The 23,855-nt window shown below is 43.4% G+C and overlaps 1 protein-coding gene across 6 annotated transcripts in view; it reads left to right on the top strand.

Annotated features, from left to right (window-relative positions):
• The window catches only part of SFI1 (SFI1 centrin binding protein), a 145,840-nt gene that overhangs the window by 60,899 nt on the left and 61,086 nt on the right, over positions 1–23,855 (top strand). For all 6 annotated transcript variants that reach the window (XM_068238479.1, XM_068238463.1, XM_068238456.1 and 3 more), the window contains exons 9-16: positions 2,530–2,691; positions 4,142–4,212; positions 4,300–4,392; positions 16,343–16,440; positions 16,521–16,587; positions 19,134–19,264; positions 21,861–21,942; positions 23,612–23,790. In XM_068238479.1, the coding sequence (XP_068094580.1) occupies positions 2,530–2,691; positions 4,142–4,212; positions 4,300–4,392; positions 16,343–16,440; positions 16,521–16,587; positions 19,134–19,264; positions 21,861–21,942; positions 23,612–23,790 (883 nt within the window). The remainder of the gene's footprint in view (positions 1–2,529; positions 2,692–4,141; positions 4,213–4,299; positions 4,393–16,342; positions 16,441–16,520; positions 16,588–19,133; positions 19,265–21,860; positions 21,943–23,611; positions 23,791–23,855) is intronic.

Raw genomic sequence — 23,855 nt, 5'->3', positions numbered from 1 at the left:
GCACATTAGTAGCAAAGAAATTGATCTCTTATTTTTGAGTTATATAGCGGTTTTTATAGCATTGTATCATATTGTCATATTTGCTGTTTGCTCTGTCTTGTAGTTTAAAATAGTTTGGTTTGCAGAGCTAATGACCCTTTGAACTTCTCTTCTCATTGAATCTTATCTGAAGCTGTCTATCACTGTTTTTTTGATGTATAAGGGCTCATTCACACTATAAGCCTGATTCACAAAGCGGTGATAACCCAGTTATCACGCCTAAAAGTCTTTAGGCGTGATAACCTTTGCACTAGCTGAGTTATCACCGCTTTGTGCTGCCGATCGTGCGCAAAGTTCCGCGCGCAGTGCTCATAGGGTTTAATGGGCGCTTGGGAATGGGAATTTCGCGAGAGTTTCTTTTTATCATGCCTAAACTGAGTTTAGGCGTGATAAAGGGCTTTTCACAGGCGTGCAAACACTTTGCACCGCTTTGTGAATCAGGCCCTATGTGCTACGCTGTCAGTTTTGACGCGACGCACATTGTGCACAATGCATATGGCAACATGAAAGTCCATAGGCTTTCCTGTTACCATTCACACTACAGGTGTGCATTCCCATGCGTTACGATGTAACGCATCTGGGGGCATTTTATCACACAACGCACACGTTACCAGATGAGTATAGCTGCCGACGTCTATGCTTGGCGCACCACGACGTGCATTTCGTGCATTGACCATGTGATGGCAACACATGCACGAAATCGTGTTCGTGCATGCATTGTGTAGCGAGAATGAGCCCTAATGCTCCAGAAATCGGTGACCAATTTGGTTGTGGAGCTCAGAGAAGCTCTTTTGCATAGATAACTGACGTTTCTTAACTCTTCCTGTACTGGACACAATATATTAATTATTTTCTATTAATGTTCTATTTCTTAGCTGTACTACACATACAAGTCATTGGGCTCAATTCTGGTAGCTATGTGGGGAGGTAAATATTTTTTTGTAGGTAAAATACCTCATGAGGTATTTTCCTCTTCTTTTATCAATTCTGAAAGATTTTTCACAGTTTCCGAACATGAGGTAAAATATGAGGTAAATGCATAGAGTGGGGTAAAACGTGAGGTATTTCAGTGGTAAGCCTGCAGCAAATAGTTAATAGTCTTTAATTGTCTTCCATAAGTAAGGATAGTCTTTGGAATATTTTTTTTATTTTATTTTATTTTTATTTTTTTTTTGAGGAGGGAAGGTGTACTTGATTATGTAGCAACCTATGAAAAGTAAATTTATAGGCATCCATTATATATAAAAAAAAAAGCCAGCTCATTTAGAGGCTGGGGGGAGGAGGGGGATATGAGCACTTTTAGAGGCTGGGGGTGTGAGTACTTTTACTTTTAGAGGCTGGGGGTCTGGAGGGGGGGTTACAGCACTTTTACTTTTTAGAGGCTGCTGGGGGGGGGGGGGGGGCTCAGAGCACTTTTACTTATTTCATCAAAATATGGGGTTCCTGAACACAGAACAAGCTGAAAAGGCTCCATGTTATGTGACAGATATCACAATTCTGTCACAGCACTACATTTATCATGTGGTAGAGGTAGGTCTAATTATGTGAGGTAGAAGACATGCAAACACGCCCCTTATTTCTCTTCAGAATTCAAGTGTGAGGTATTTCACTTCTAAATACCACACATTTTTAGTCGAAAATTACCACATGAATTACCTCATGAAATTACATGAGGTAAAACTTAACTTTAAACTACCAGAATTCAAAAGTTGATTTCCCTCATGAGGTAAACCCAATTCCATGAGGTAATTATTTACTAAACGCTACCAGAATTGAGCCCATTATATCATAAGTTTATTTTCACTTCAGATTCCCTTTAACCTCCCTGGCGGTACTCACCTTCTGAGGCTGCGTCCGCAGGAAGGATTTTTTAATTAAAGTTGTTGTAGTCTTTGTAGCTAGCACTAGGCTAGCTACTATTATCCCCCCCCCCCCCCCCCCCGAACGCTGCCGCTATACGTTACCTAGCTGCGATCCCGCGAGAGCCGCAGCCTCCCCAATGAGCTTCAGTCGTCGCTATCGCAACGATAGGACATGACATCATGCGCAATCCCGATCCTCCCCATAGCGAAGCCTGGAGCTGATTGGAGAGGCTGCACCATCGCGGGATCCAGGGGAGGGGGTACGTATAACGGCGGTGTTCGGGGGCAATCTAAAAAAGAGCGCAGGGACTTGTGGTATGATGGTAGCTAGCGAAGTGCTAGCTACAAAGGCTACAATAACTTTCATTTAAAAATAAAAATCCCTTCTGGGTCAGAGAAATCCTCTGTGGCGGCTACCCCGAGTGTAGCTCGGGGTTACCGCCAGGGAGGTTAATGCTCATGTTCTATATTGTTCATGTTTATTTGTATTGTTCAGTTTACTGATTTCTATTGTTTTGTAAAAAGCCTCCTAGAAAAACATACAGAGCATGGGTAGTTGATTGCCGTGGCATACATTTCCTCTGCATAGAAGATGTGTGTTGTGTAAACACAGGTGTGTGTTTTGCAGCTCTAGCTGTGTGCTTGTACCAGGAGCATCTGCTACAGAGACATTTCTCGGTGTGGTCCCTGGCTTTTGATAAAGTGAAGAAGATGCAGGCTGTTCAGCAGCAGTGTGATTCCTTGGCACACCAGTCTATCCTGCGGAGAGCTTTCACTCATTGGAGGCACTGTATCCTTTTTTTTTTTTTTCTATAGTGAAATGAAACATAAATGTGCTATTTGAAGTGAACTTGCAACATGCTGTATCTTTTTCAAAATCAAAATTTGAAGTGCAAGTTCATGTTTGCAGTACCAGGTAAAACCATACACTCCAAAAGATCCAAATGCATTGCAAAGAATCCAGCAAATAATTGTAAAGTAGCTCCCCTCTTCCCTTTACTTTGTCTCAGCTGGGAGCGCAGATGTGCTTGCAGAGTATTGATTTCAGTGGGTGTGGATGCACATGGACTGTGAATAGTCCTGTAAGCTTCTGATCTATCTCTAGCTGTGCACAATCTTATTTGGTTGAATGAAGGTGCAAACACACATTTTACCACTTACATGGGCAGCACGATGGCCTAGTGGTTAGCATTCTTGCCTTACAGCACTGGATTCCAAGTTCGAATCCCGGCCAGGGCAACCTCTGCAAGGAGTTTGTATGTTCTTCCCATGTGGGTTTCCTCTTGGCACACTAGTTTCCTCCCACATCCTGAAACATTGGCTTTCCCCTAAATTGGCCGTAGACTACTATATACACACAGTACATGGTTCATAAACATATGGCTATGGTAGGGATTAGATTGTGATCCCCTCTGAGGGACAGTTAAGTGACAACACGATGTATACTGTGTACAGCACTGCGGAAGATGTCAGCGCTATATAGATATTAAAGAATAATAATAAAACACGCACTGCAAAAGCAAGTGGGGATGTAAAAATTACAATTTTAAGCTGTTTTGTCTACAAAACAGTCAATTAGTGCTATGGCTGCAAGGAAGCATAACTGAAGGGAGAGGCAACTAAATGTGAATTTAAACAGCAAATTCATTGTACATTTGACATTCCATGGATTCCTCTTCGAATAGTGTATAAAGTTATAACTACCTGCAGGGTCTTTTTGTTCTAAACCCTTCCTTGAGCTTTTGGATTTAATGTGGTGTATGTGTTCCAGTTGGAGAGCTTTTCCCTTATTACCTGTTCCTGAGACCTCCTTGGCTTTGATGCAAACATTACCACTGGTTTATTTTTTGCTGCCTGTGTGTCTGTTGGGAGGGACTTACCCAACTCCTCTCAGGAATGGTAGTGAGGGAAATTTGCCCAAATAAGGACACAAGCTAGAATGCACATTAAACAGTAATTACCCTAAAACTTAAACACGGTTCCATGGGCAAACTCGCCCTCCAGCTGTTACGGAACTACGAGTCCCACAATGCATTTGCTTTTATGAGTCATGACTGTGGCTTTTTGAATCTTGCAATGCACTGTGGGGCTTGTAGTTCCTTAACAGCTGGAGGGCCAAGTTTGCCCATGCCTGTTCTAACCCCTTTTTATGCGATTGAAATCTAAGTGTAAATGCCTGGGTGCTGGCATCCATTTTCAATGGTATAAATGCCACACACAGTTCTTTAGCTAACTAACAGATATGCTGATCGTGTCTGAAGAATCACGTATGCAAAAACTGGCGGAGGACCATGATCGGTTGCGCATAATGGTAAAAATCTCATGTGCACGATTTCTCATTTAATGTTTATTGAGCGCTGTTCTGGATATTACATGAGAATTAATTTTCCCATTACAGGAGGTTGGCTTTCACGCCCTGAAGCGAAATGTACACCTAGTGCACAAGTCACAGCAAAGAAAAGAACTAGCCTGCCATCAGTACCATTCTCAGGTGAGTGATTGTGACTGCATGTGGAATTTAAGCCAAAACTTTAATTTTAGTTTTACTTTGAATGAGGAAGAGATAGAGCCTCTGTCAGGTTTTTATTGTGTGTATCCTTATTGAGACGATGTCATCCCACTTCCTGGGTCCGATGCAATCTCTACCGCTGAGAGCCATGACGGAAACCACACTGGAGCTTTAGGACCATTTACTGTCATGGTGACCAACTTAAAATCCTACCTCTCTGTCTTGCTACCTCCCTCTCTGCCTCACTTGTCTCTGTCTGTGTTCCCAAGTGAGACAAATGACTTGACAAGGAATTTAATAATTTCTTTCAATAGACTAAAAAACTCCAATCTAGTCAATTCAAGCACACGGTCAAATCTTTTTTTATAAATTCTTTATTTATAGAAAATTAATATTATTACATATAAACACTTCAAACATACATACCATATTGTGTTTGCATATTTCATCTAATAAAAACACGGCAACATTGGTAGGCTATTACTCTCCTGCAACCCCCTCCAAACCACACCTCTCCAGAACACAGCACAGCTTCGGGGTTAATCCCATTGCCTCCCTATTACTTTATATAACTAATTTTGCTTCAGATATTTTTCCCAAACATCCTCTCATTCACTCTAATCTACCTTCCTTTCACACAACCCTTTCTATTCTCATTCATCACTTAACCACATCTTCCGTACTCATCCCATGTTAGGCGGGGAGAAAGGGGGGGGGCAGCAAGCAGAAGCCCCCAGCTTACGATTTCATCTCAAAATAATTTATTCACCATCTAATAGTCCCTTAAGAATGCCCCATCTCATCATCCTGTTCGTTGTTACTCAATATACTCCTATAGTCTTCTGTTTCTATAAATTCTTCCCATTTTTTTCCATGTCAGTTTAAACTGCTTTCCCCCTCCTCTATTTTCTTGCACCAACTGTTCCATGTTATATATATGGGTTACTTCCTTCAGCCATTCCCCCACTGTTGGAATGTGGGTTGTCTTCCACCATCTCGCTATCAGTATCCTCGCAGCATTTATTAAATGTATAGTTATTGATTTCTTATATTTTTTTCTGCTCATTGAATTAGCATGTAGGAGGAAGAATAAATCTTCTCACTTCCCTCCAGTATGTTTCAATGTTTACACAGCTCCAGAATATATGCATCAGGGTTCCTCTTTCCCTACCGCATCTCCAGCATCCCACATCGGCCCCCACAAACATCCTACCCAATCTACTAGGCGTATAATACCATCTACTCACCAATTTCACTCCCGACTCCTGTATCCTAGTAGAAACTGAGCTCCTATGCATAAAATACAGGATATTATTCCATTCCCTTTCCGTAAACTCCCTCTGTATATCCCTCTGCCACTTAATTTTCCAACTACCTGTTAACTCTTGTCCCATGTTTAACAGACCATATATTTTAGACAGGGAGCCCCTAGTACTTCCCTCTCCTGCACACATCTTTTCAAACGGGGTAAGTTCTTTTAAAAATTCCTCCTTTGTACCCTGAGTCCTCAAGAATGATCTAAATTGCAGGAGGCTCCACATTTCCCATGCACTATTCTGTATATTTTCAAAAAACTTTATTGGGGGTTCCCACTCACCTTCTCTCACCAACATTCCTGCCCTTAAGGGCTGTGATCCCCTCCAAGATAGATAGGCATTCCTTTTGGATTATCCAGGATCGGGAGAAGTGGGGAGGGCTGATTGGACAACTGAGTTTTCCGCTTATACAAGAACAGGATTTTTAGTGCGTTATCTAAAAAACATCCCGCTGGATGTATAATACTCACCCTCTTTTTCATCCATGGTAACCCTGTAAGGGGTGTATTTACTAAATACTGCTCCATCTCAATCCAAATTTTCTCTTTTGTATTCCTGTGCCAATCCACAATCCCATTTATAGAAGCTGCCGCATGATATAACTGGGGGTTCGGAACAGAGAGCCCTCCCTTCTCCTTAGGCTGAGTTATCAAACTATATTTTATGCGTGGTGGCTTAGAGTACCAAATAAATCTAAAAAATTCCCTTCTTAATAGGGTAAAAAAAGAAGCTGGCACCGCTAATGGAAGTGCCTGGAAAATATATATTAATCTTGGCATGATATTCATTTTTAAGATACTGATCCTTCCGAACCATGTAAATTCCGGTCTATTCCATTTACTTAGATCACTCCTCACCACCTGAGCTATGGTCTTATAATTGCTTTGATATAATGTTTGTACATCCGGTGATATATTTATCCCTAAGTATTTCAATGTGGGTGATACCCATTTGATAGGAAAATTTTCCTTTAATTGTTCAATCTCTTTCTGTTCCATAGCTACCCCCAGGGCCTCACATTTTTCCCCAATTAATTTTGAAGCCTGACAGGCTTCTATATCTACTAAATTCCACTAACAAACACGGTAAAGACAACCTAGGCTTTGATAGAAAAAACAAAAGATCATCGGCAAAACCTGCCACTTTGTGCTCTCTGTTCCCTACCCCCATTCCCCTCACATCCCCATTCATCCTAATCCTCCTCAGGAGTGGCTCAAGCGTCAGCACGAAAATCAGTGGAGAGAGGGGACAGCCCTGGCGAGTTCCCCTGAAGATCTTCAGATGTTCTGATAACACTCCATTAACTTTAATTCTGGCCATTGGGGTCGAATATAGCGCTAGTATGCGCATCAGCATGTTCTCCCCCACTCCTATATGACAGAGGATTGCTTTCAGGAAGTCCCAGTCCACCCTGTCAAATGCCTTCTCGGCATCTGTTGAGAGGCACATGACAGGTGACCGGGACTCCTTCGCATGCTGTAAAAGCATAACTGCTCTAGTGATATTATCACGGGCCTCCCTCTGCATTATAAACCCGGCTTGATCTGGGTGAACCAGCTCCGGGACCAGCCCTGCCAGTCGTGTTGCCAATATGTGCGCACTCATTTTCAGGTCCACATTTAGCAATGATATTGGTCTATAGTTGGAACATTGCCCCGGGTCTTTATCTTTTTTTTTGAATTACTGTGATTTGTGTCTCCAATGAGTCTCTTCCATAATGGCCGCCTCTGTCCCCCCTCTCCACCAAGGAATTCAATGTGTCCACCAAATGTGGTGCCAAAATGGACTCAAAGCACTTAAAGTATTCTGCCCCAAAGCCATCCGGGGCCTTACCTACCGCTGAATGGGCTATTGCTCTTCTTACCTCCTCCAAAGATATCGGCTCCTCCAACCTTTTCCTATCCTCTTCCGCTAACTTTAGCATGCCTGATTCCTGTATATACTCCACTATATCCTTATTTCTCTTTACTCTCTGGTTGTCTGTCACCTCTCCCCTTATTCCATATAATGTTTCATAGAACTCTTTAAAGATTCTTGCCATGGATTCACTTCTATGGTGTTTTTTAGACTGGGGATCATTAATAAATGGGACATAATTCACCCGCTGTTGGGCCTTAAGTGCTGTTGCTAGGAGTCTCCCACCTTTATTCCCATATTCATAATAGGTCTTCTGGCATCTCTGTATCGCATATCTGGCTCGTGTATATGTTACGGCCAGAACCCGAAGTTTGGCCAGAACTAGAAGTGGCCGGCCACTTCGGGTTCTGGCCGGCCAATGTGCGAACTGGCCTCTGCGCTGCGGCCAATGTGAGAAATGCAACAATTCCTGTAAGGTTAATGTTATGTTGTGGCCGCAGCGCAGCGGGCAAATGTATCACATCTTAGTTTATTCAATGAAATTAAGTCGCCGGCTTTTTCTCTGCCTCTCTCCTCCCCCCGCCTCTCTCTCCTCCCCCCGCCTCTCTCTCCTTCTCTTATGGGCAGCCGGCGGGGACACGCGTGTCCAGGAGAGTCGTTCGTCGCGGCAGGAGAGCAGAGCGGGGAGGCTGCAGACATTGCTTCTGCCAGCACCCGCTCTGCAAGAACGGCAGGATTCCCTGCCGCGACGAACGACTCCAGGGGGACACGCGTGTCCCCGCCCGGCTGCCCATAGGAGAGCGAGAGAGGCGGGGGGGAGGAGGAGAGAGAGGCAGAGGAGGAGAGAGAGGCAGATAAAAAAGGCAGTTCGCACATTGTCGCCGGCTTAATTTCATTGAATAAACGAAGATGTGATACATTTGCCCGCTGCGCTGCGGCCACAACATAACATTAACCTTACAGGAATTGTTGCATTTCTCACATTGGCCGCAGCGCAGCGGCCAGTTCGCACATTGGCCGGCCAGAACCCGAAGTGGCCGGCCACTTCTAGTTCTGGCCAAACTTCGGGTTCTGGCCGTAACATATACATTAACTTTTTTTCCCTTTCTACCGCCAACTCACCTAAGATGTCCCTCGTCATTGTTCCTTTATGTTCTCTCTCCAGTCGCTCAATATTATTTAATAATTCCCTCCTATTCCTTTCTCCCTCCCTCTTTGCTCTACTTCCCTCTTGGATAAGGCACCCCCTAATCACACACTTGTGTGCCTCCCATCTGGTCATATGTGAGGTATCTGTTCCTTTATTATTGTTGAAATATTCAGTTATATTGTTCGCTATTCTTTCTTTAATATCTTGTCTTTGTAGCAGATATGCGTTACATCTCCATTGGGGAGATCTCCCTTTTTTAGGTGTTAAATGTACCTTCAAGTACACTGGCGCATGGTCCCATAGCGTGGCCTGACCTATAGATGAGTCCAATTGTTCTGAGAGGAGATTATGAGACACCAACATACAGTCTATACGTGAGTACATGTTGTGTGGAGCCGAATAGAACGTATAGTCCCTTACCGTGGGATGCTGGAGACGCCAAACATCTACAAGCTGTCTATTCTGTATCATTATTCTACCCCTCCTAATGCCTTTATATGTGAGGAAAGTTTTTACCAGAGGATGAGTCCATAGCGGGTTCCAGTGTAAAATTCAAGTCCCCTCCCGTAATTATGTCCCCTTCTGCAAAATCATCTAGTGCCCTCAGATATTGCTCTAAGAAGTTCAATTGTTTACTATTTGGGGCATAGAAGGAGCCTAATGTTCTCTTCCTGTTCTCATATATTCCTTTAACTAGGAGGAATCGTCCCTCCCCATCCCTATATACTTCTTCTTCCTCCTCCAATATCGCCTCCCGTGCGAGTACAATGGCCACTCCCCTCTTTTTAGCCTCCTGCGCATTACTATAAATAGCCCGGGGATATTTTTTATTAATTAGCTTTGGGTGTGCTAGATTTTTAAAGTGAGTTTCTTGTATAAATGCTATCTTAATTTTAGCTTTATGCATCTCCTGAAGAAGGGAGGACCTCTTCTCTGGCTTATTAAGCCCTCAGGCATTCAGGGACATTATATTAAGACCACTCATCTTTTTTTCTTATCTCTGGGGCTCTCTGCTGTCCCCCTCTCCCCCCTCCTCCACCCAACCACTCACACCACCCAAACAACTCTCCTTTGTATCCACACCTTTCATTCTGTACACTCACTGTTTCTTTTATGTGGGTTATAACCACATAGGCACTCTCAATTGGTGCCTCTGAGCATTTTACTCTTTTTTCTTGTAGGTCATAGCATATCCTGTCCTACTTCTATTGGCCCAACGGGGTAATGTGATGCATGAAAACATGGAGTTTAGGACCCTCCATCTTCCCCCTCCCCCCTAACCCTCCAACATGAGTCAGTGAGCCACCTAAACCCAGTAAGGTAGAGAAGGGGAAAAAAAAAACCCAACTACTTTCATCCCCCCCCCCCCCTCCTTCCCCTCCCTTATGTCTCAATTTAAGAGGTTCATATTTGGGTTTGGTCTTTAGACCCTAAAAGTTTCCCTCCTACGATTGGCGACTTTCAGGACAAGTATTCCGTGTAATCCCCTTCCCCTCATTTCTCTTCTCTACTCACCCCGTCTTTCACTATTTCTATCTTTAAACACTCCGTGCTCTTCCACTATTGTGTCTATGTCTTATTCTATAATCTCTATGTGTCTATTATTTTACTCTCTGCCATATGTTAAACCCTTTATCTCCTTATCCACGTGCTCTCCTATATATAATGTATATGAAATCACTAATTCACTATGCCACAATAAGTAGAGGTCCCCTCTGTTCTACATCTCTATGTATTGAGACCCTCCCCCCATGTGTCAATAGCGTACTCCTGTGTTGCTATTCTCCCATCCCCTATTATTTCTTCTTTTTATCTTCAAACAAACCCCCCGTGCTCTATTCCTGTGCTCTAAAATGTAACTTTCAAACTTCTTAGTTTCCTCTTAGTGTTCTACTTTCTTGTCCTTCCAGCCGCCAATTTCAACCTCCCCAAACCCACATCTATGACAAACCCATATCCACCATGTATAGCTGCAATTATTCTCAGAGACATTATACCATTTACTCCCTCTGGGGAGCAATAGTTTATCAGTGGCTATCGTGGCGAGTGTATGTATCCCTTTCCATTTCTTCCACTCACTCCTTCCTCTATTCCCCTCTTCTCTTTATAAACTCCTAAATCTATCTATTTATACTCCCTTTAGATCCCCTTTAACATATTTTATTTCTAATACCAGGATACCACACCTGCCCTTCCAGCCACCGATGTCATATCCCACCTTCTTACTTAATGCTATACATCTTTCTCCATTTACATCTATATTCCACAAAATCATTATTCTAATCTCTCTGTTTACATAGTACATCTCCCCTCCCCCTACGGGAGTGGAGAAAGGAAGACACAAAGAGGGAGGAAAAAAAACCCCACACCTAAACACCTAAAACAAACACAAAAAACTCCCCCCCCCCCCCCCTCTCCAGCATCTCGACCTTCAAATTCATTAATCCAAAATTCACTGTGGCCCCAGCCCAGTGGTCATATCACATTTGTTAATCAACTCACATTTCTCGATTAATACTACAAGTTGTCCCAGAGTCTCTATCAATAATCATTATCCATCAGTGGCTATCGTGGCAGGTATATCTATCCCTCCATTTTTTTTTCTCCACTCATTTCCTCCTCCAGCACCCTGTCCCCCCTTATAAGCTTCTATATCTATCTCCTTATGTTCCCTTTATATACCCCTTAACTATAAATACAATACTAGTAGCATTATTACACCTGCCATTCCAGCCACCAATGTCATGTCCCTCTTTATTACATATTACGTCTTTCTCTATTGTGTTTTTGGAAGATCCATAATCCAATGTCTCTGGGCTTACATAATGTATTTCACCTCCTCCTTAGGGGGAGGTAGGGGGAGAGAGAAAAAAAAAGAAAAGAAAGGGAAACCATGAATTCTCTTCCCTTCTCTCCTCCCCTTCTCTCTCTCCTCTATATGCTCACATATTAGACTCTATCTAATCTATCTTCTATATTCGCAATATTATTTATGTCTTTGGGGTCTTTGTGCTGTCATATCCCGATCTCGGTCCCATTCCTGGGACCTTCACTGGTATAATAGCTAAAAAATCAAAAAAATCTGAGAGGTCTCTCGGATCTCTGAGAAAAAAAGTTCGTTGATTCTTCCTTACAATGAAGCTAAAAGGGAACCCCCATCTGTACTGTATTTCTTCTTTCTGTAATACTTGTACTATTGGGCGTAGTGCTCTCCTCTGCTGCAGCGTACTGAATGCTAAGTACTGTAAGAGTTGAATCTGGACTGAGTCACATAAGGTCGTTTCCTGTTGTCTCGCAGCTGCCATAATGGCTTCTTTCTCATGGAAGTGGTGCAGTCTACAGATAACATCCCTTGGGGTTTCCCCTGCCTTTGGCGCTTGCTTCAGTGCTCTATGACACCTTTCAAATCTTATTAGTTGCTCTGGGGGTCTTTTTAGCATCTCATTAAACGTAACAGTCAATTTTGCTTGCAGTTCCTCTTGTTTGTACGTTTCAGGTAACCCCCTAATCCTAATATTTTTCCATCTAGATCTGTTTTGGAGATCTTCTACTTGATAGCGCAAAGGCTGCAGTAATGGGAATGTTCATCCCTCTCCTTCACTAGTGCTGCCTGTAACTCATTTATTTTTGATTCCAGCTTATCCACTCTCTCATGTGTTACGTGTACGGCATTGCGGATTAATTCAATTTCTGCTTTTGTGGCTACCACTATTTTATCCGTCTGCTCTGAGAGATCTTGCTTAGTGGGCAAGCTTTTTAAAGGAAGCCAGATGTCTTCTAGGTTCCCGTTTCTTGTGGGCTACTTCCTGGGGTTCGGCCGCGGATGGGGCTGCCTGTTGCTTTTCTATCGGTTTTCCTGTTTTGGGGAAAAATTCTTTAGCTGATCTCTGAGATGAATTAAGGCTTTCATCTGCCTCTTCTCTCTTTTTACTGCGGCCCGTCATTTTCACTGATCCACTGTCTTTATTGTATGGGCTCTGCTTAGTGTTCCCCAATAAATTTATTACAGAGGAAGTATAGCTCCTTCTTACCTCTTTGGCAGTTTCTTTCAGCCCCACTGCTGGCACGTAACCTCCGCCTCCTAGATTGGCTTAGGCTGAGCCCTTTTTTTCCTCCAGCGCTTCCACGCTCTTTTAGCTTGCTGCTGGCTACCGGCTGCTATCCACCTCTCTTTCTCACTCGCTAGATGCCATCGGCCATCCACACTGTCCTGTGTCTCTCTTCTGGTGGATGCCGGCTCACGTGGTCTCTCTCAGCTCCTGGACACTCAGCGTGCGTCATCACCCCGTCTGCGTCACTCCAGTTGCGGGGGCCTGTCTCACCGTCCAGTCCTCCTCCGAGACCCAGCTACGCTTCACCTTGCTGCATCCACCGCATCAAAACACCGCAGAGCTGCGCCGTATTCTCTGGCAGGCTCAGGAGAGGATCGGGGAGGGAGCGCTGGTAAGGTCCACCTCTCACGCCATCACATCAGCCACACCCCCAGTCAGTGATCCTTCGTCCACGGTCAAATCTTAATTGATTTTTAGTAGTTAGTTGCTAAAAATTTCCACTCAGCTGTGGATGGATTAACCACTTCCCTGCATTTTGTGTAGGTTTTTCTCATACATCTCAAAAACATACAAATTGGCCATGGACTATGATGGGGACATCAGACTATGGCGGCAATTAGATTGTGAGCCCCTATGAGGAACAGTTAGTGACATGATTACAGACTCTTTTGGGCATTGCAAAAGATGCCAGCGCTATATAAGTTCTAAATAATAATAATTGTGTTAAATAAATCAGTGGCTAGCATTTTGGTTGGTTCTTGATTAGACTTCTTATCAAGTGTAATCAAATTGAGTTAACGAGGTGTTAGAATTAATCACTACAGTCATTGATCAATGAGTGACTGATTTGCATGCCTTATTAGACTATTATTGGGCTGTGTATGGTTAGCATAACAATACATCCTGGAGGATGTTTTATAGTTGAGTTCTCTCTGGCTTGATTCACAGTGGGACGTTGCGGTTTGATGCGACGTTAAAGTCGCACCGCAAACTTAAAACGCAACGCATCATTACCGTCACATACAGAAGATACAGTAAAAAATACAGGCAATGAAAAGTCATTACTGAGCATGTGCAAACAGTCCAACGCAGCTAATAACGTGTATAACGCACAGCATGCAGTACTTTTACTTAACGTGCAGCGTTAGACACCAATGCAACGTGTGCACTGTGAACGGGGTATTGATCTTTCATTGCAGTGAGTTATTCTGCCTTAAATGCTGTTTTAACGTGCGGCTTTAACGTCCCACTGTGAACTTAGCCTCTGTGTGTCACATATGGGACTACATAAATTCTTTACCTTAAGGTCCATTTCACATATTGTGCAGTGCAATTGGCGCACGGCATAGGAGCCTATCACAGCGCAACACAACAATCTCTAATGTGTACTTGTGATCAATCAAAAGAATAAAATTATACATACCTGGGGCTTTCTCTATCCCCCTTCAGGCTAATCGTTCACCCACCGTCCTCCGCCGCCTGAATCCTGTGGTAGAGGCCCGTTATGTCGGCGCAGGTGCAGTCCAGCCACGTGCACTCCCACGACCCGGAGCATTTTGCGCCTGCGCAGTAGTACTGTGCAGGTGCAAAACTTTCCCGGCGACAGGGCCGATGCATGCGCTGTATGCCTCGAATGATTGTTTGCAGTGCCATTGACTCCCATAGAGTCACGTACCGCATGGCAAGACGTTGCAGCCTCTGTTACTCCCGAACCACTTTTATTGCATTGCATCGCATTGCACCATGGGTACTTGGGGCTGTCTCATAGACATTAATGGCCACTGCAACAAGTTGTGGTGGGGGAGAGTAATGCAACGCAATGTGATGTAAGTTTGAATGGGGCCTAAATGTTTTATATTGAGAAGCTTGACCTTCATTTCATCCAGCAAGAATATTAAAGAGACTCTGTAACAAAATGTTCAGCCTTATTTCTTCTAACCTATAAGTTCCTATACCTGTTCTAACGTGGTCTGTCTTACTGGAGCCTTTCCTAGTTGCACAGTGGCTGTATTATCTCTGTTATATAATGTAATCTTCTTTCCTCTGACTGCTTTGTCGGGCTCAGGCAGGAATATGCTGCTCTGTTTGTGATAGGATAGAAGCTATACACACCCTCTCCACGTCCCCTGCAGGCTCTGTATGAGTCACAGACTGAGCTCCTCTCAGCCTATCGCACTCTGGTTAGCAGCCATGTCTTTTGTTTGTAAACACTGCCTAAAACTGGCAATTACAAGCCAGAATTGCAGCAAGGAGTGGCAGAAACAGCACAGAGGGGCCCAGGAGAACATAATTAATAGAATGGTATGCTTTTTATTGTAAGAATTTTAGAGTACAGATTCTCTTTAAAAAGAAAAAATGTTTAAATTCTTCATCTTTAAGCAATAATAAACTAAACAATTTGAGGTTCCCATGTGTATACAAGGATATGAGTGTAACAATTGTGGCAACTGCGGCGAACAGCACCGCCGCCGCAGCTGCTTCCAGCTTCCTACCCTGTGCCGGTCCCGTGCCTCGGGATGGCGAGGATGGGTATTTCGCACATAGGGCCGCATTGACGCGTGCGTGCGCGCACCGGCATGATCTTGCGCACCGTCATGATCTTTATGCGGTCAGGAGACGCATCAGCTGACCTGCGGGTCGGCTGGCGTCTCGCTGTGCGTCTGATTCTGTACTTCTGCCTATCTGCCTTAAAGTTACTGAACCTCTGCCTGATTACCGATTACTCTTCTGCCTCACGATTCTGTACTGATACTGTCCTCTCTGTTGCCTACCCTTGCCTGTCTGACCATTCTACTCACCAGTGGGCCCTCGCCACTGGTGAGGTATTAGCTTCACCAGCTCCACTGGTGAAGTTATTTGCTTGTGACTGATTGCTCCTGCTCCTAGGCTGCAGTACAGTCTGAATCGCCTACTCCTCAGGCGATCATTAGTTGCAGTGCTGTTGTATCCCCTGCTCCTAGGCTGCAGTACTGTCTCAATCACCTATCCCTCAGGTGATCACTAGGCTGCAGTGTTGTCTGAATCACTCGCTCCTCTTAAGATCCTATCCCTTCACTTTCAGTATCTCCAGCTTGCTGGGATTTGTATTTATTATACGGTCAGTGAACCGATAGTACCTCACCAGCCCCTCTGGTGAGGTCTCGCCAAGCTATTAAAGTTACTGTACTCTATTATTACAGTCAGGCTACTGATAGTCCCTCACCAGCCCCTCTGGTGAGGTCTCGTCAAACTATTAAGTCACGGTTGCACCAAGCACTACATACTCAGCTCCTTGTGCTGCTATACTGGTATTATTGGTGATTCTGCAGATCACACATAATCAGGTATAGCGTCTGCATTATTGGTGATTCTGGAGATCACCAAATAATCAGACATCTGAGCTGCGACACCCGACCGTTACAATGAGAATAGATGGATTTATTTTACTACTTAACCTGTAGCCGCAGTTGTTGGCTTTTAATATATTTTATATATTTAAATGCTGATGGAAAAAAAAGTAAAAACGTTACTCTATATTATCACGTCTTAGTATCTGCATATTTCTCCTGGTTTTCTAGCTGCTCCGTAGGTTCTGGACTTTATGGCACTATCGTCTGGATCAGAAAGAGGAGGAAACAGTTGAATCTGTCACAGTGGCAGCACGTTCTCATTACAGGTATACCGACTGTAATATATTCTTGTCTTTCTGTGTGCTAGTCTATTTTCTGTGCTGCTACATGTTTCTTTTTGTTCCAGATCCTTATTGCTGCAAAAATACTTCTGCTTCTGGAAACAGTACATTCAGCTAAGCAAGTTCAAGAAGGTATGTGAGCTTTAGAAAACCCGGCCATATACATAACACAAAGGTTATTTTCTGTTACCATGATTTTGCAAAATGGAGTACCGGCTAGCTCATTGTGACCCGGAGCCACTAGGAGAGTATAAGGGGCTAAAAGAGTCAGCAAAGCCCACTTACTAAAAGACTATTCTATTGGTGGAACACTTATAGGAGTGGTAAAGCCCTTGTCCAGATCCCAGGCCCGGATTTACATCACAGGAGCCTATAGGCCCAGATGTCCTGGCATCCTAGACTTTTCCCTCCATGAACCTACAAACCCCCACCGAACTGCACCACAAGTGTGCTGGTTGGCCCGGCTGCACTTCTCCCTTCCCTTGCTCGTCACAGTTAGCTACAAGTGTCCCTTAGCATTAGGTAGCCAGAGGTGCCCTCAGTATTAAGTAGCTAGAGGTACCCCCGAGTGAAGGGAAATCTCAGCAGTGTAATGCTGAGAGCTGGATGAGTAACCTCTCATTTACTCTGTTCAGGACTCTGCATAGGGAAGGAGGGAGAGAGGCACTAGAGGAGCGGAGTGGGCCAACGTTACATCATCAGGTGCCTGTAGGCACGTGCCCACAGGGCCTTATGGTAAATCCGGCCCATGTTGAAATCTACTTTTTAAGTTTTAACTGTTTTATTGTTTTTGCTAATGAATGCATTGACGTATGCCAGAGCTAAAATCTATGACCTATTGATCCTTTTTTATCTCGTTCCTGCTCTCAGAAGCCATTTTCTGCTAGAAAAGTGTTTTATAGTTGTAATTTCTTATCAGTGAGGGTCACACGGTAGTCACTTCCTGTCTGTGTCAGGACTGAGTCAGCCACTTACATACCTGATATTTAACTCTTTCAGGCAGAGGGAGAAAAAAAGGAACATAGCATAGTTATTAGTGTGCTTGGCACTGTACAAACCCATGTCTATCTCATCATGTCATACGTCACTTCAGGTATCCTTTAACTCTCACTTCCAAATCTGCCCACCTAAAGATTCTATGACGTGACAGTCATGTCCTGGACTAATCCCAACGCCATACATGACCCCATTGTTTCGTGCACGTATGTGCACCAGTTTAAAAGTGAATGTGTAATTTTTGCATTAACGCCTGATTTATTTATTTTTTTTTTCCTGATAAAATAAATGCTTGTTAAATTTAACAATTCTTGGAAAAAAAAATTACTCAAAGTCTAGATTTTCCTGCAAAAAACAATATACGTATTACTTTGGTGGCATAAGTAATAAGTTATTGCTGTAACAATATTGATACAGCTGTCACAGGTAAAATGGAAAAATTGTCAGGCATCTTAAAGGAAACCTGAGATGGGAAAATTAAAAAATATATATTTTATACTCGCCCAGGGCTTCCTCCAGCCTCATCACTGATGCATCCCTCGCTGTCCTCCCGAGTGCCTTCGTTTGCCTGGTATCTGTCCTGGTAATCTGGCTCAATCTTGCCGGTCGTCTCCTCTGCGCATGTGCAGAGGGGCCGTGCATGTGCAGAAGAGCCAATTGGCGCGACTGAGCCAAATTACCAGGAGCGATTCCAGGCGAACGGAGGACAGCAAGGGGCGAATCTCAGTGCTCATGGTGCTGGAGGGAGCCTGGGGAAAGTATAAAATCTTTTAGTGTACTTGTCTCAAGTACGCTTTAAGGGGTAAAAACCCTGAATACGAAGTAGTGATAAGTGAGCTTCCAGAGCTGGGCAGTGCTAGATGAAGGGGGGCATGACTTGGGTGTACCAAAAGTGATCAAGGGTCAGGAAGAGATGGGTCTCGTAGAGTTAAAGTTGTTAAAACAGGGTGGGCATGGGTCCGCAAGATTAGTTCAGCCAATGTATGGTATCATCCTGATTCAAAATTTACATTTACTGATGGCTAACAAAGGTCAATACTCTACTGCCACTTTTTTTTTGTAAATTAACTCCTACATTACTTATTTGTAATTATTTCAAGAATTTGAGCTTGTTCTGCAGAGCATACTTCAGAGTGTGGCTATTGTTCTTCATTGACATGTATTGCAAATCAATCATTGCATTATACCATGAAATTAACTTAAAAGACAACGGAAGCAAGAGGGATATGAATATTAATTTCCATTTAAGCAATACCAGTTGCCCAGCTATCCTGCTGATCCTCTGCCTAATACTTTTAGCCATAGACCCTGAACAAGCATGCAGCATATCAGGTGTTTCTGACAAGATTAGCTGCATGCTTGATTCTGGTGTGATTCGGACACTACTGCAGCCAAACAGATCAGCAGGGCTGCCAGGCAACTGATACTTTTTAAAAGGAAATAAATATGGCAGCCTCCATATCCCTCTCATTACAGTTGTCCTTTAACATAACTTACCACATAAACCACTTCACCCATATGTATTTAAACTGTGCATTTAACTGTTTGGTTGGAGCTCTGCTGTAATATGGACTTGTTAATGGTGCCATTCACTTCAACCAATAGAGCTGAAAACTAGAGTCCACTTCTACAAGTGTTACTGGTTTACTCAGATGCCTTCTATTATTCTATTCTTCCCCCAGATCCTGATTATGAAAGCAGAATGCCATTACGCTAAGTGCCTATTGCCCCGCTGCTTCCAGACATGGAGGATAAGCACAACCCTCCAGCAGAAGAACCGACAGATGGAGGATCAGGCTGCTGAGTTTCACAAGTACACAACTTAGATATGTATATGTTAATGTAGCTCGGTTCATCTAGTGCAGGGGTCTCAAACTCAATTTACTTGGGGGGCCGCAGTAGGCAAAGTCAGGATGAGGCTGGGCCGCAAAAGGAATTGCACAATCGTGGTGCATCGCTGCCTCTGCCCGCCCCTCTCACTCTTCCTTCACAGAGAGGGGCGGGGAGAGGCGGCGATCTGTGGGGCGATTGACGTCAGGAGGGGCAGAGCTACAGCTAGAAGCTCTGCCCCTTCCAGGAAATGCCGGCGGATTGCCCCCCGGGCGATTTGGGGGCTCTGCAGCCCTCGTTTAGCGGCGGGGATGCGGCGGATTACTTGGGAGCACTGAAGCGAACTATAAGGAAGCTTTTGCTGGCGAGGGCCACAAAATATTGTATCGAGGGCCGCAAATGGCCCGCGGGCCGCGAGTTTGAGACCCCTGATCTAGTGTGTGGTAATGAGGCTTCATGCTGTGGGAACACATGATACGTTTTTCCCGTTCGATTCTCCGCTCGTTCGTTTTTTCTCCGCTCAATTCGCTTATCTTCCGCTTGTTTTTCTTATCTTTTTCCATTCACTTCTATGAAAAATCGAGCGGTAAAACAATAGAGAGGAGTATTGGACATGATGGAATTTATCAATTGAACGCATCTATCGAACGGCAAAATGTATCATGTGTTCCCAGCATTACACTTGTTTTCTTGTTGTCAGCAAATTGCTTTACTTCCTTTTGATAACTGAGCAATAGTTATTTGATTAAAGCAGAAAGGCATACAGAAAAGCAAGGGAAAATGTGCTTAAGTGTACTATAGTGATGCATACATCAGAAGTTGTGAGATTTCAAATAATTCCATTTTCCTAATAAACAATAGGGCCCTGCTGTCTATTTTAAGACTCTACAGAAATGTCTTGCAGTTCAGGATAGTGGGACATTAGGGTTTATGCATGGTACCCAGATAGCTCATAGTGACTATAAAGCACTAGGAGAGTAGAAGGGGCTAAAATAGACCTAAAAGCCTGCTTACTATAAAAAGCAATGCTAAATATAATTTTGCCTGCTTAAAACAGGAGGCGTTTGTAACCGAAACCACCAGGATTTTTGTAGCGTCCTGATGGAACCTATACGATCCCTTACGGAAAAGATGTGCAATTCTAGATGGATGTCTGCCTTGTAGGACTATAAAGGAATGATTTACATATTTCTTTGGCCATCCTGAAGTGATGCATTATAGGTGTTGCTTTTCAATCTCGCAGGTGAAATTTTATAAATACGATTTGTTTTAAGAAGGCAAAAATATATTTCGTACTAGAGAAAAAAAATTGCATAGATCTGTAGGATAACCAAAAAGGATGCCAAGCTAAAGTCTGTACACACAATCAATTGTTATCTGCAAATGACTGGCCAATTTTCCCACTTCCATGCAGTATGAAAGCTTACCTACACAGTCTATTCATAGTATTCAAAATCTGTGTGGCGTGGCAGTGGTAAAATTGGCCAGTCATCTGCAGATTAAATCGGATGTGTTTATGGTGCCGGAGGCCTATACCAGGGCTAATGATTTAAACCAATGCAAAAAAACACACGCACGCACGCACGCACGCACGCACACACACACACACACACACCCTTATCACCAGGAGGGGGCAGTCCATAAAAGAAATTGACTGTAAACAGAAATAAGGACAGAAACTCCCCCACTGTTGTATATTCATGTGTTACTAAAATCACACAGTGCTACACATTTACATACCTGATAGAAAAAAAAACATGCATTGACATCTCTTCTCTCCATGGTGTGTAGGACACAGACTGCCAGTTTGAGAGATGGCAGAATGGGTGTTTCAGTGCAGAGCAGGATTAAATGTAGCTGCTGGCCATGGCGTCTGCAGCCTATCAGCGCTGGCTGTTTGATACTTTTACAACCAGAGACTTGTCTAACACCATGGCAGTGGCACTGTACGAATTTACCAACCAGTGTTTTTACCAGATTGGAGCTGCTTCTGTCCTCTGTACAAAAGACATACGGTATGTAGTTGTTTAGGTTTTTTTTTTTTTTTCCAAACAAGACAAATTTAGGTTTTATTGTAAGGAGAACAGAGGCTCCAACAGAACAAAATATATCTAAAAACTTTAAAATTCCTCAGACGGTGGTGGACTCATCTCCCCGAAGCAGACATGACACTGTCGGTTTTAGTACAAACAAATTTATTTATACAGTATACTCCAACATACAGTGCAACACGTTTCGCGGGTATATTCCCGCTTCTTCAGGCAATCATGAACAGGAGTACACACAGTGCAGTCTTAAGGTCACGATGAGCACCTCTGTCAATTTAGGTTTTACTTTGAAATGCATTGATTGCTTGTATGTTTGTCTCCTGATATTGATGACCAGAATTACCTGCTTGATTCCATCTTTTTAGCTTAATGTTTTGTTTAAATAAGCTTATTTGATAGGGAAATCCTATTCAGACTGACTTGCAGTATACACAATGATTCCCAGGGATTGTCTCCCTATATGCCTTTTTATGAAGGTACTTTAGTAGAATTTTTATTTATATTTTACTTATTGTACATTCCATTCCATAGGTCTTGTGTACAAAGGAAAGTCCTGTCTACCTGGTACAATAGAATGAACCAGCAGAAGGAGACTCGCTTGTCAGAGAGAATGGTCAGTATTACTCATGTCTCTATAAGCATGTTATAGGCAATTGAAGTAATCCATTTACACTCCTGCAACCACTCCTGGCCCTCCGCTATTCATCACAACACCATTCCTGACTCTCTCTTACCCCTCATGCATGAGAGGGTGCCGATAAGCTCCTGGCTTTGCCCAGAAAGAAGACAGCCAGAGTTATGAAATAACAAATCTAATCATCATATTACACTTTGAGACTGGTGCGCTTGGTACGGCATAGTTGCAGCTTTTTTAGTTGATCCACAAACCAGCTCTCGGTAGCATTTGTGACCAGAGAAATGCCCTCAAAATGTTGCCCCTTCAGGTGTTTTTTTTTCAAGTTTTGGAATGGATAATATGAGATGTCCAGTATCTGGGATCTCTTTTTTGTGGCTATTTGCTGTTCTTCAATCCGCTCATTGACAGTATCACAGGTTGCCAAGGTCAGTTGAGGTTGTGGGGCGCCCACTGCAGGGCTTAACTTCAATGGTTCAATGCCCAGTTTTGTAACAAGATATCCAAGTTTCACACACATACACACACCCAGACCCAGAGTGTTTGTGACATCTCGGTGTGAATGTCCTTTGTTTACTTTCCCTGCAAAAACAAAAACATTATGATGGACTTAGCCAATGATGTGAAATTGCTTGTGCTTCTGCGATTCTTAAAACTATTTTTTCTTTTACTGAGAAGTTACATACTAAGATATTCAGCTATTTTATGCCCCCACACTAATTTTTCTGTTTCATCTGAAAGGGGGCAAAGCCCAGAACTTATCAGCAACCCCACGTAATCACCCTTAATCTGCCCTCATGTAACCTATTCCTCATGTCACCACTCCTGAACTTCACTTAACCTCGTCACCACTACTGACCCTTATCTACCCTCATGTAATTGCCCTTTACCTACCCTCATATCACCACTGCTAACCTATCCTCATGGCTTCACTACTGACCCTTAACTACCCTCTTGTAATCCCTACTGACCCTCACCTATTCTTCATGTCACTACTCCTGACCCTTTCCTACACCTAATGTCACCACTGCTAACTAACCTATCCTCATGTTGCTACTATTGACCTTCACCTATCCTCATGTAACCATTAACCACCACTACTGCCCCTTACCTACCATCATGATGTAATCACCCCTTGTATCTTCTACAGACCTTCACTCACTCATGTCCCCACTGCAGACCTTTGCCTACCCTGATGTAAACACTCCTGACCCTCGCTTACCCACCCACCTAACCTGTTATCTAACTTACTAACCCTCTTGTGTTATTTCTTTACCCCAAGCCCATCATTCCTTCTACCCATCCAGTCCTATCTATCCACCAACGCCTCATCTCTCCTCCCACTTCACAACATCAGCCCAAAAATACTTTAGATATTTGTTGACTATGGTTTGTAAATTCTTCACCAGGCTCAACACTGTAAGCTCAGTTGGCCAGGGTCCTCTTTACTTTCTCTGTCTTAGTTTGCATTTGTTATGTATGCAGGTTTGTCATCTGCACCCCCTATTTATTTTACAGTGCTGTGTAATACAGTATGCTGACACTTTATAAATAAGAGGATCATTGTAACGTAAATCTGTTAAAAATATGCAGAAAGGGTTCACCACTAGCAGCTGATACCATCTTATCCCTTGCTCTTTGTCTCCAGGCTATACTGCATTACAACTGGCGGCTACTGGAGCAGTACTGGAGCGTGTGGAAGAACTCCCTGGCAGCTGTTCATGTAGAGCAGGAGTTGGATACGATGGCCTCTGAGCACTGTTGGAGACAGCAGCTGCTGCAGGCGTTCCACACATGGAGGGAATATGTACGCCAAATCAAAGCAGAGTAAGAAGATAAAAAAATGTTCAAGTATACTTAAGAAGTGTCTCTAATCCTATCTTTAAAATGTC

Source organism: Hyperolius riggenbachi, chromosome 1, assembly GCF_040937935.1.
Source record: "Hyperolius riggenbachi isolate aHypRig1 chromosome 1, aHypRig1.pri, whole genome shotgun sequence".
NCBI classification, from domain to species: domain Eukaryota; kingdom Metazoa; phylum Chordata; class Amphibia; order Anura; family Hyperoliidae; genus Hyperolius; species Hyperolius riggenbachi.
Note: the sequence above shows the minus strand (reverse complement) of the source record. Positions and strands in the feature narration are given on the sequence as shown.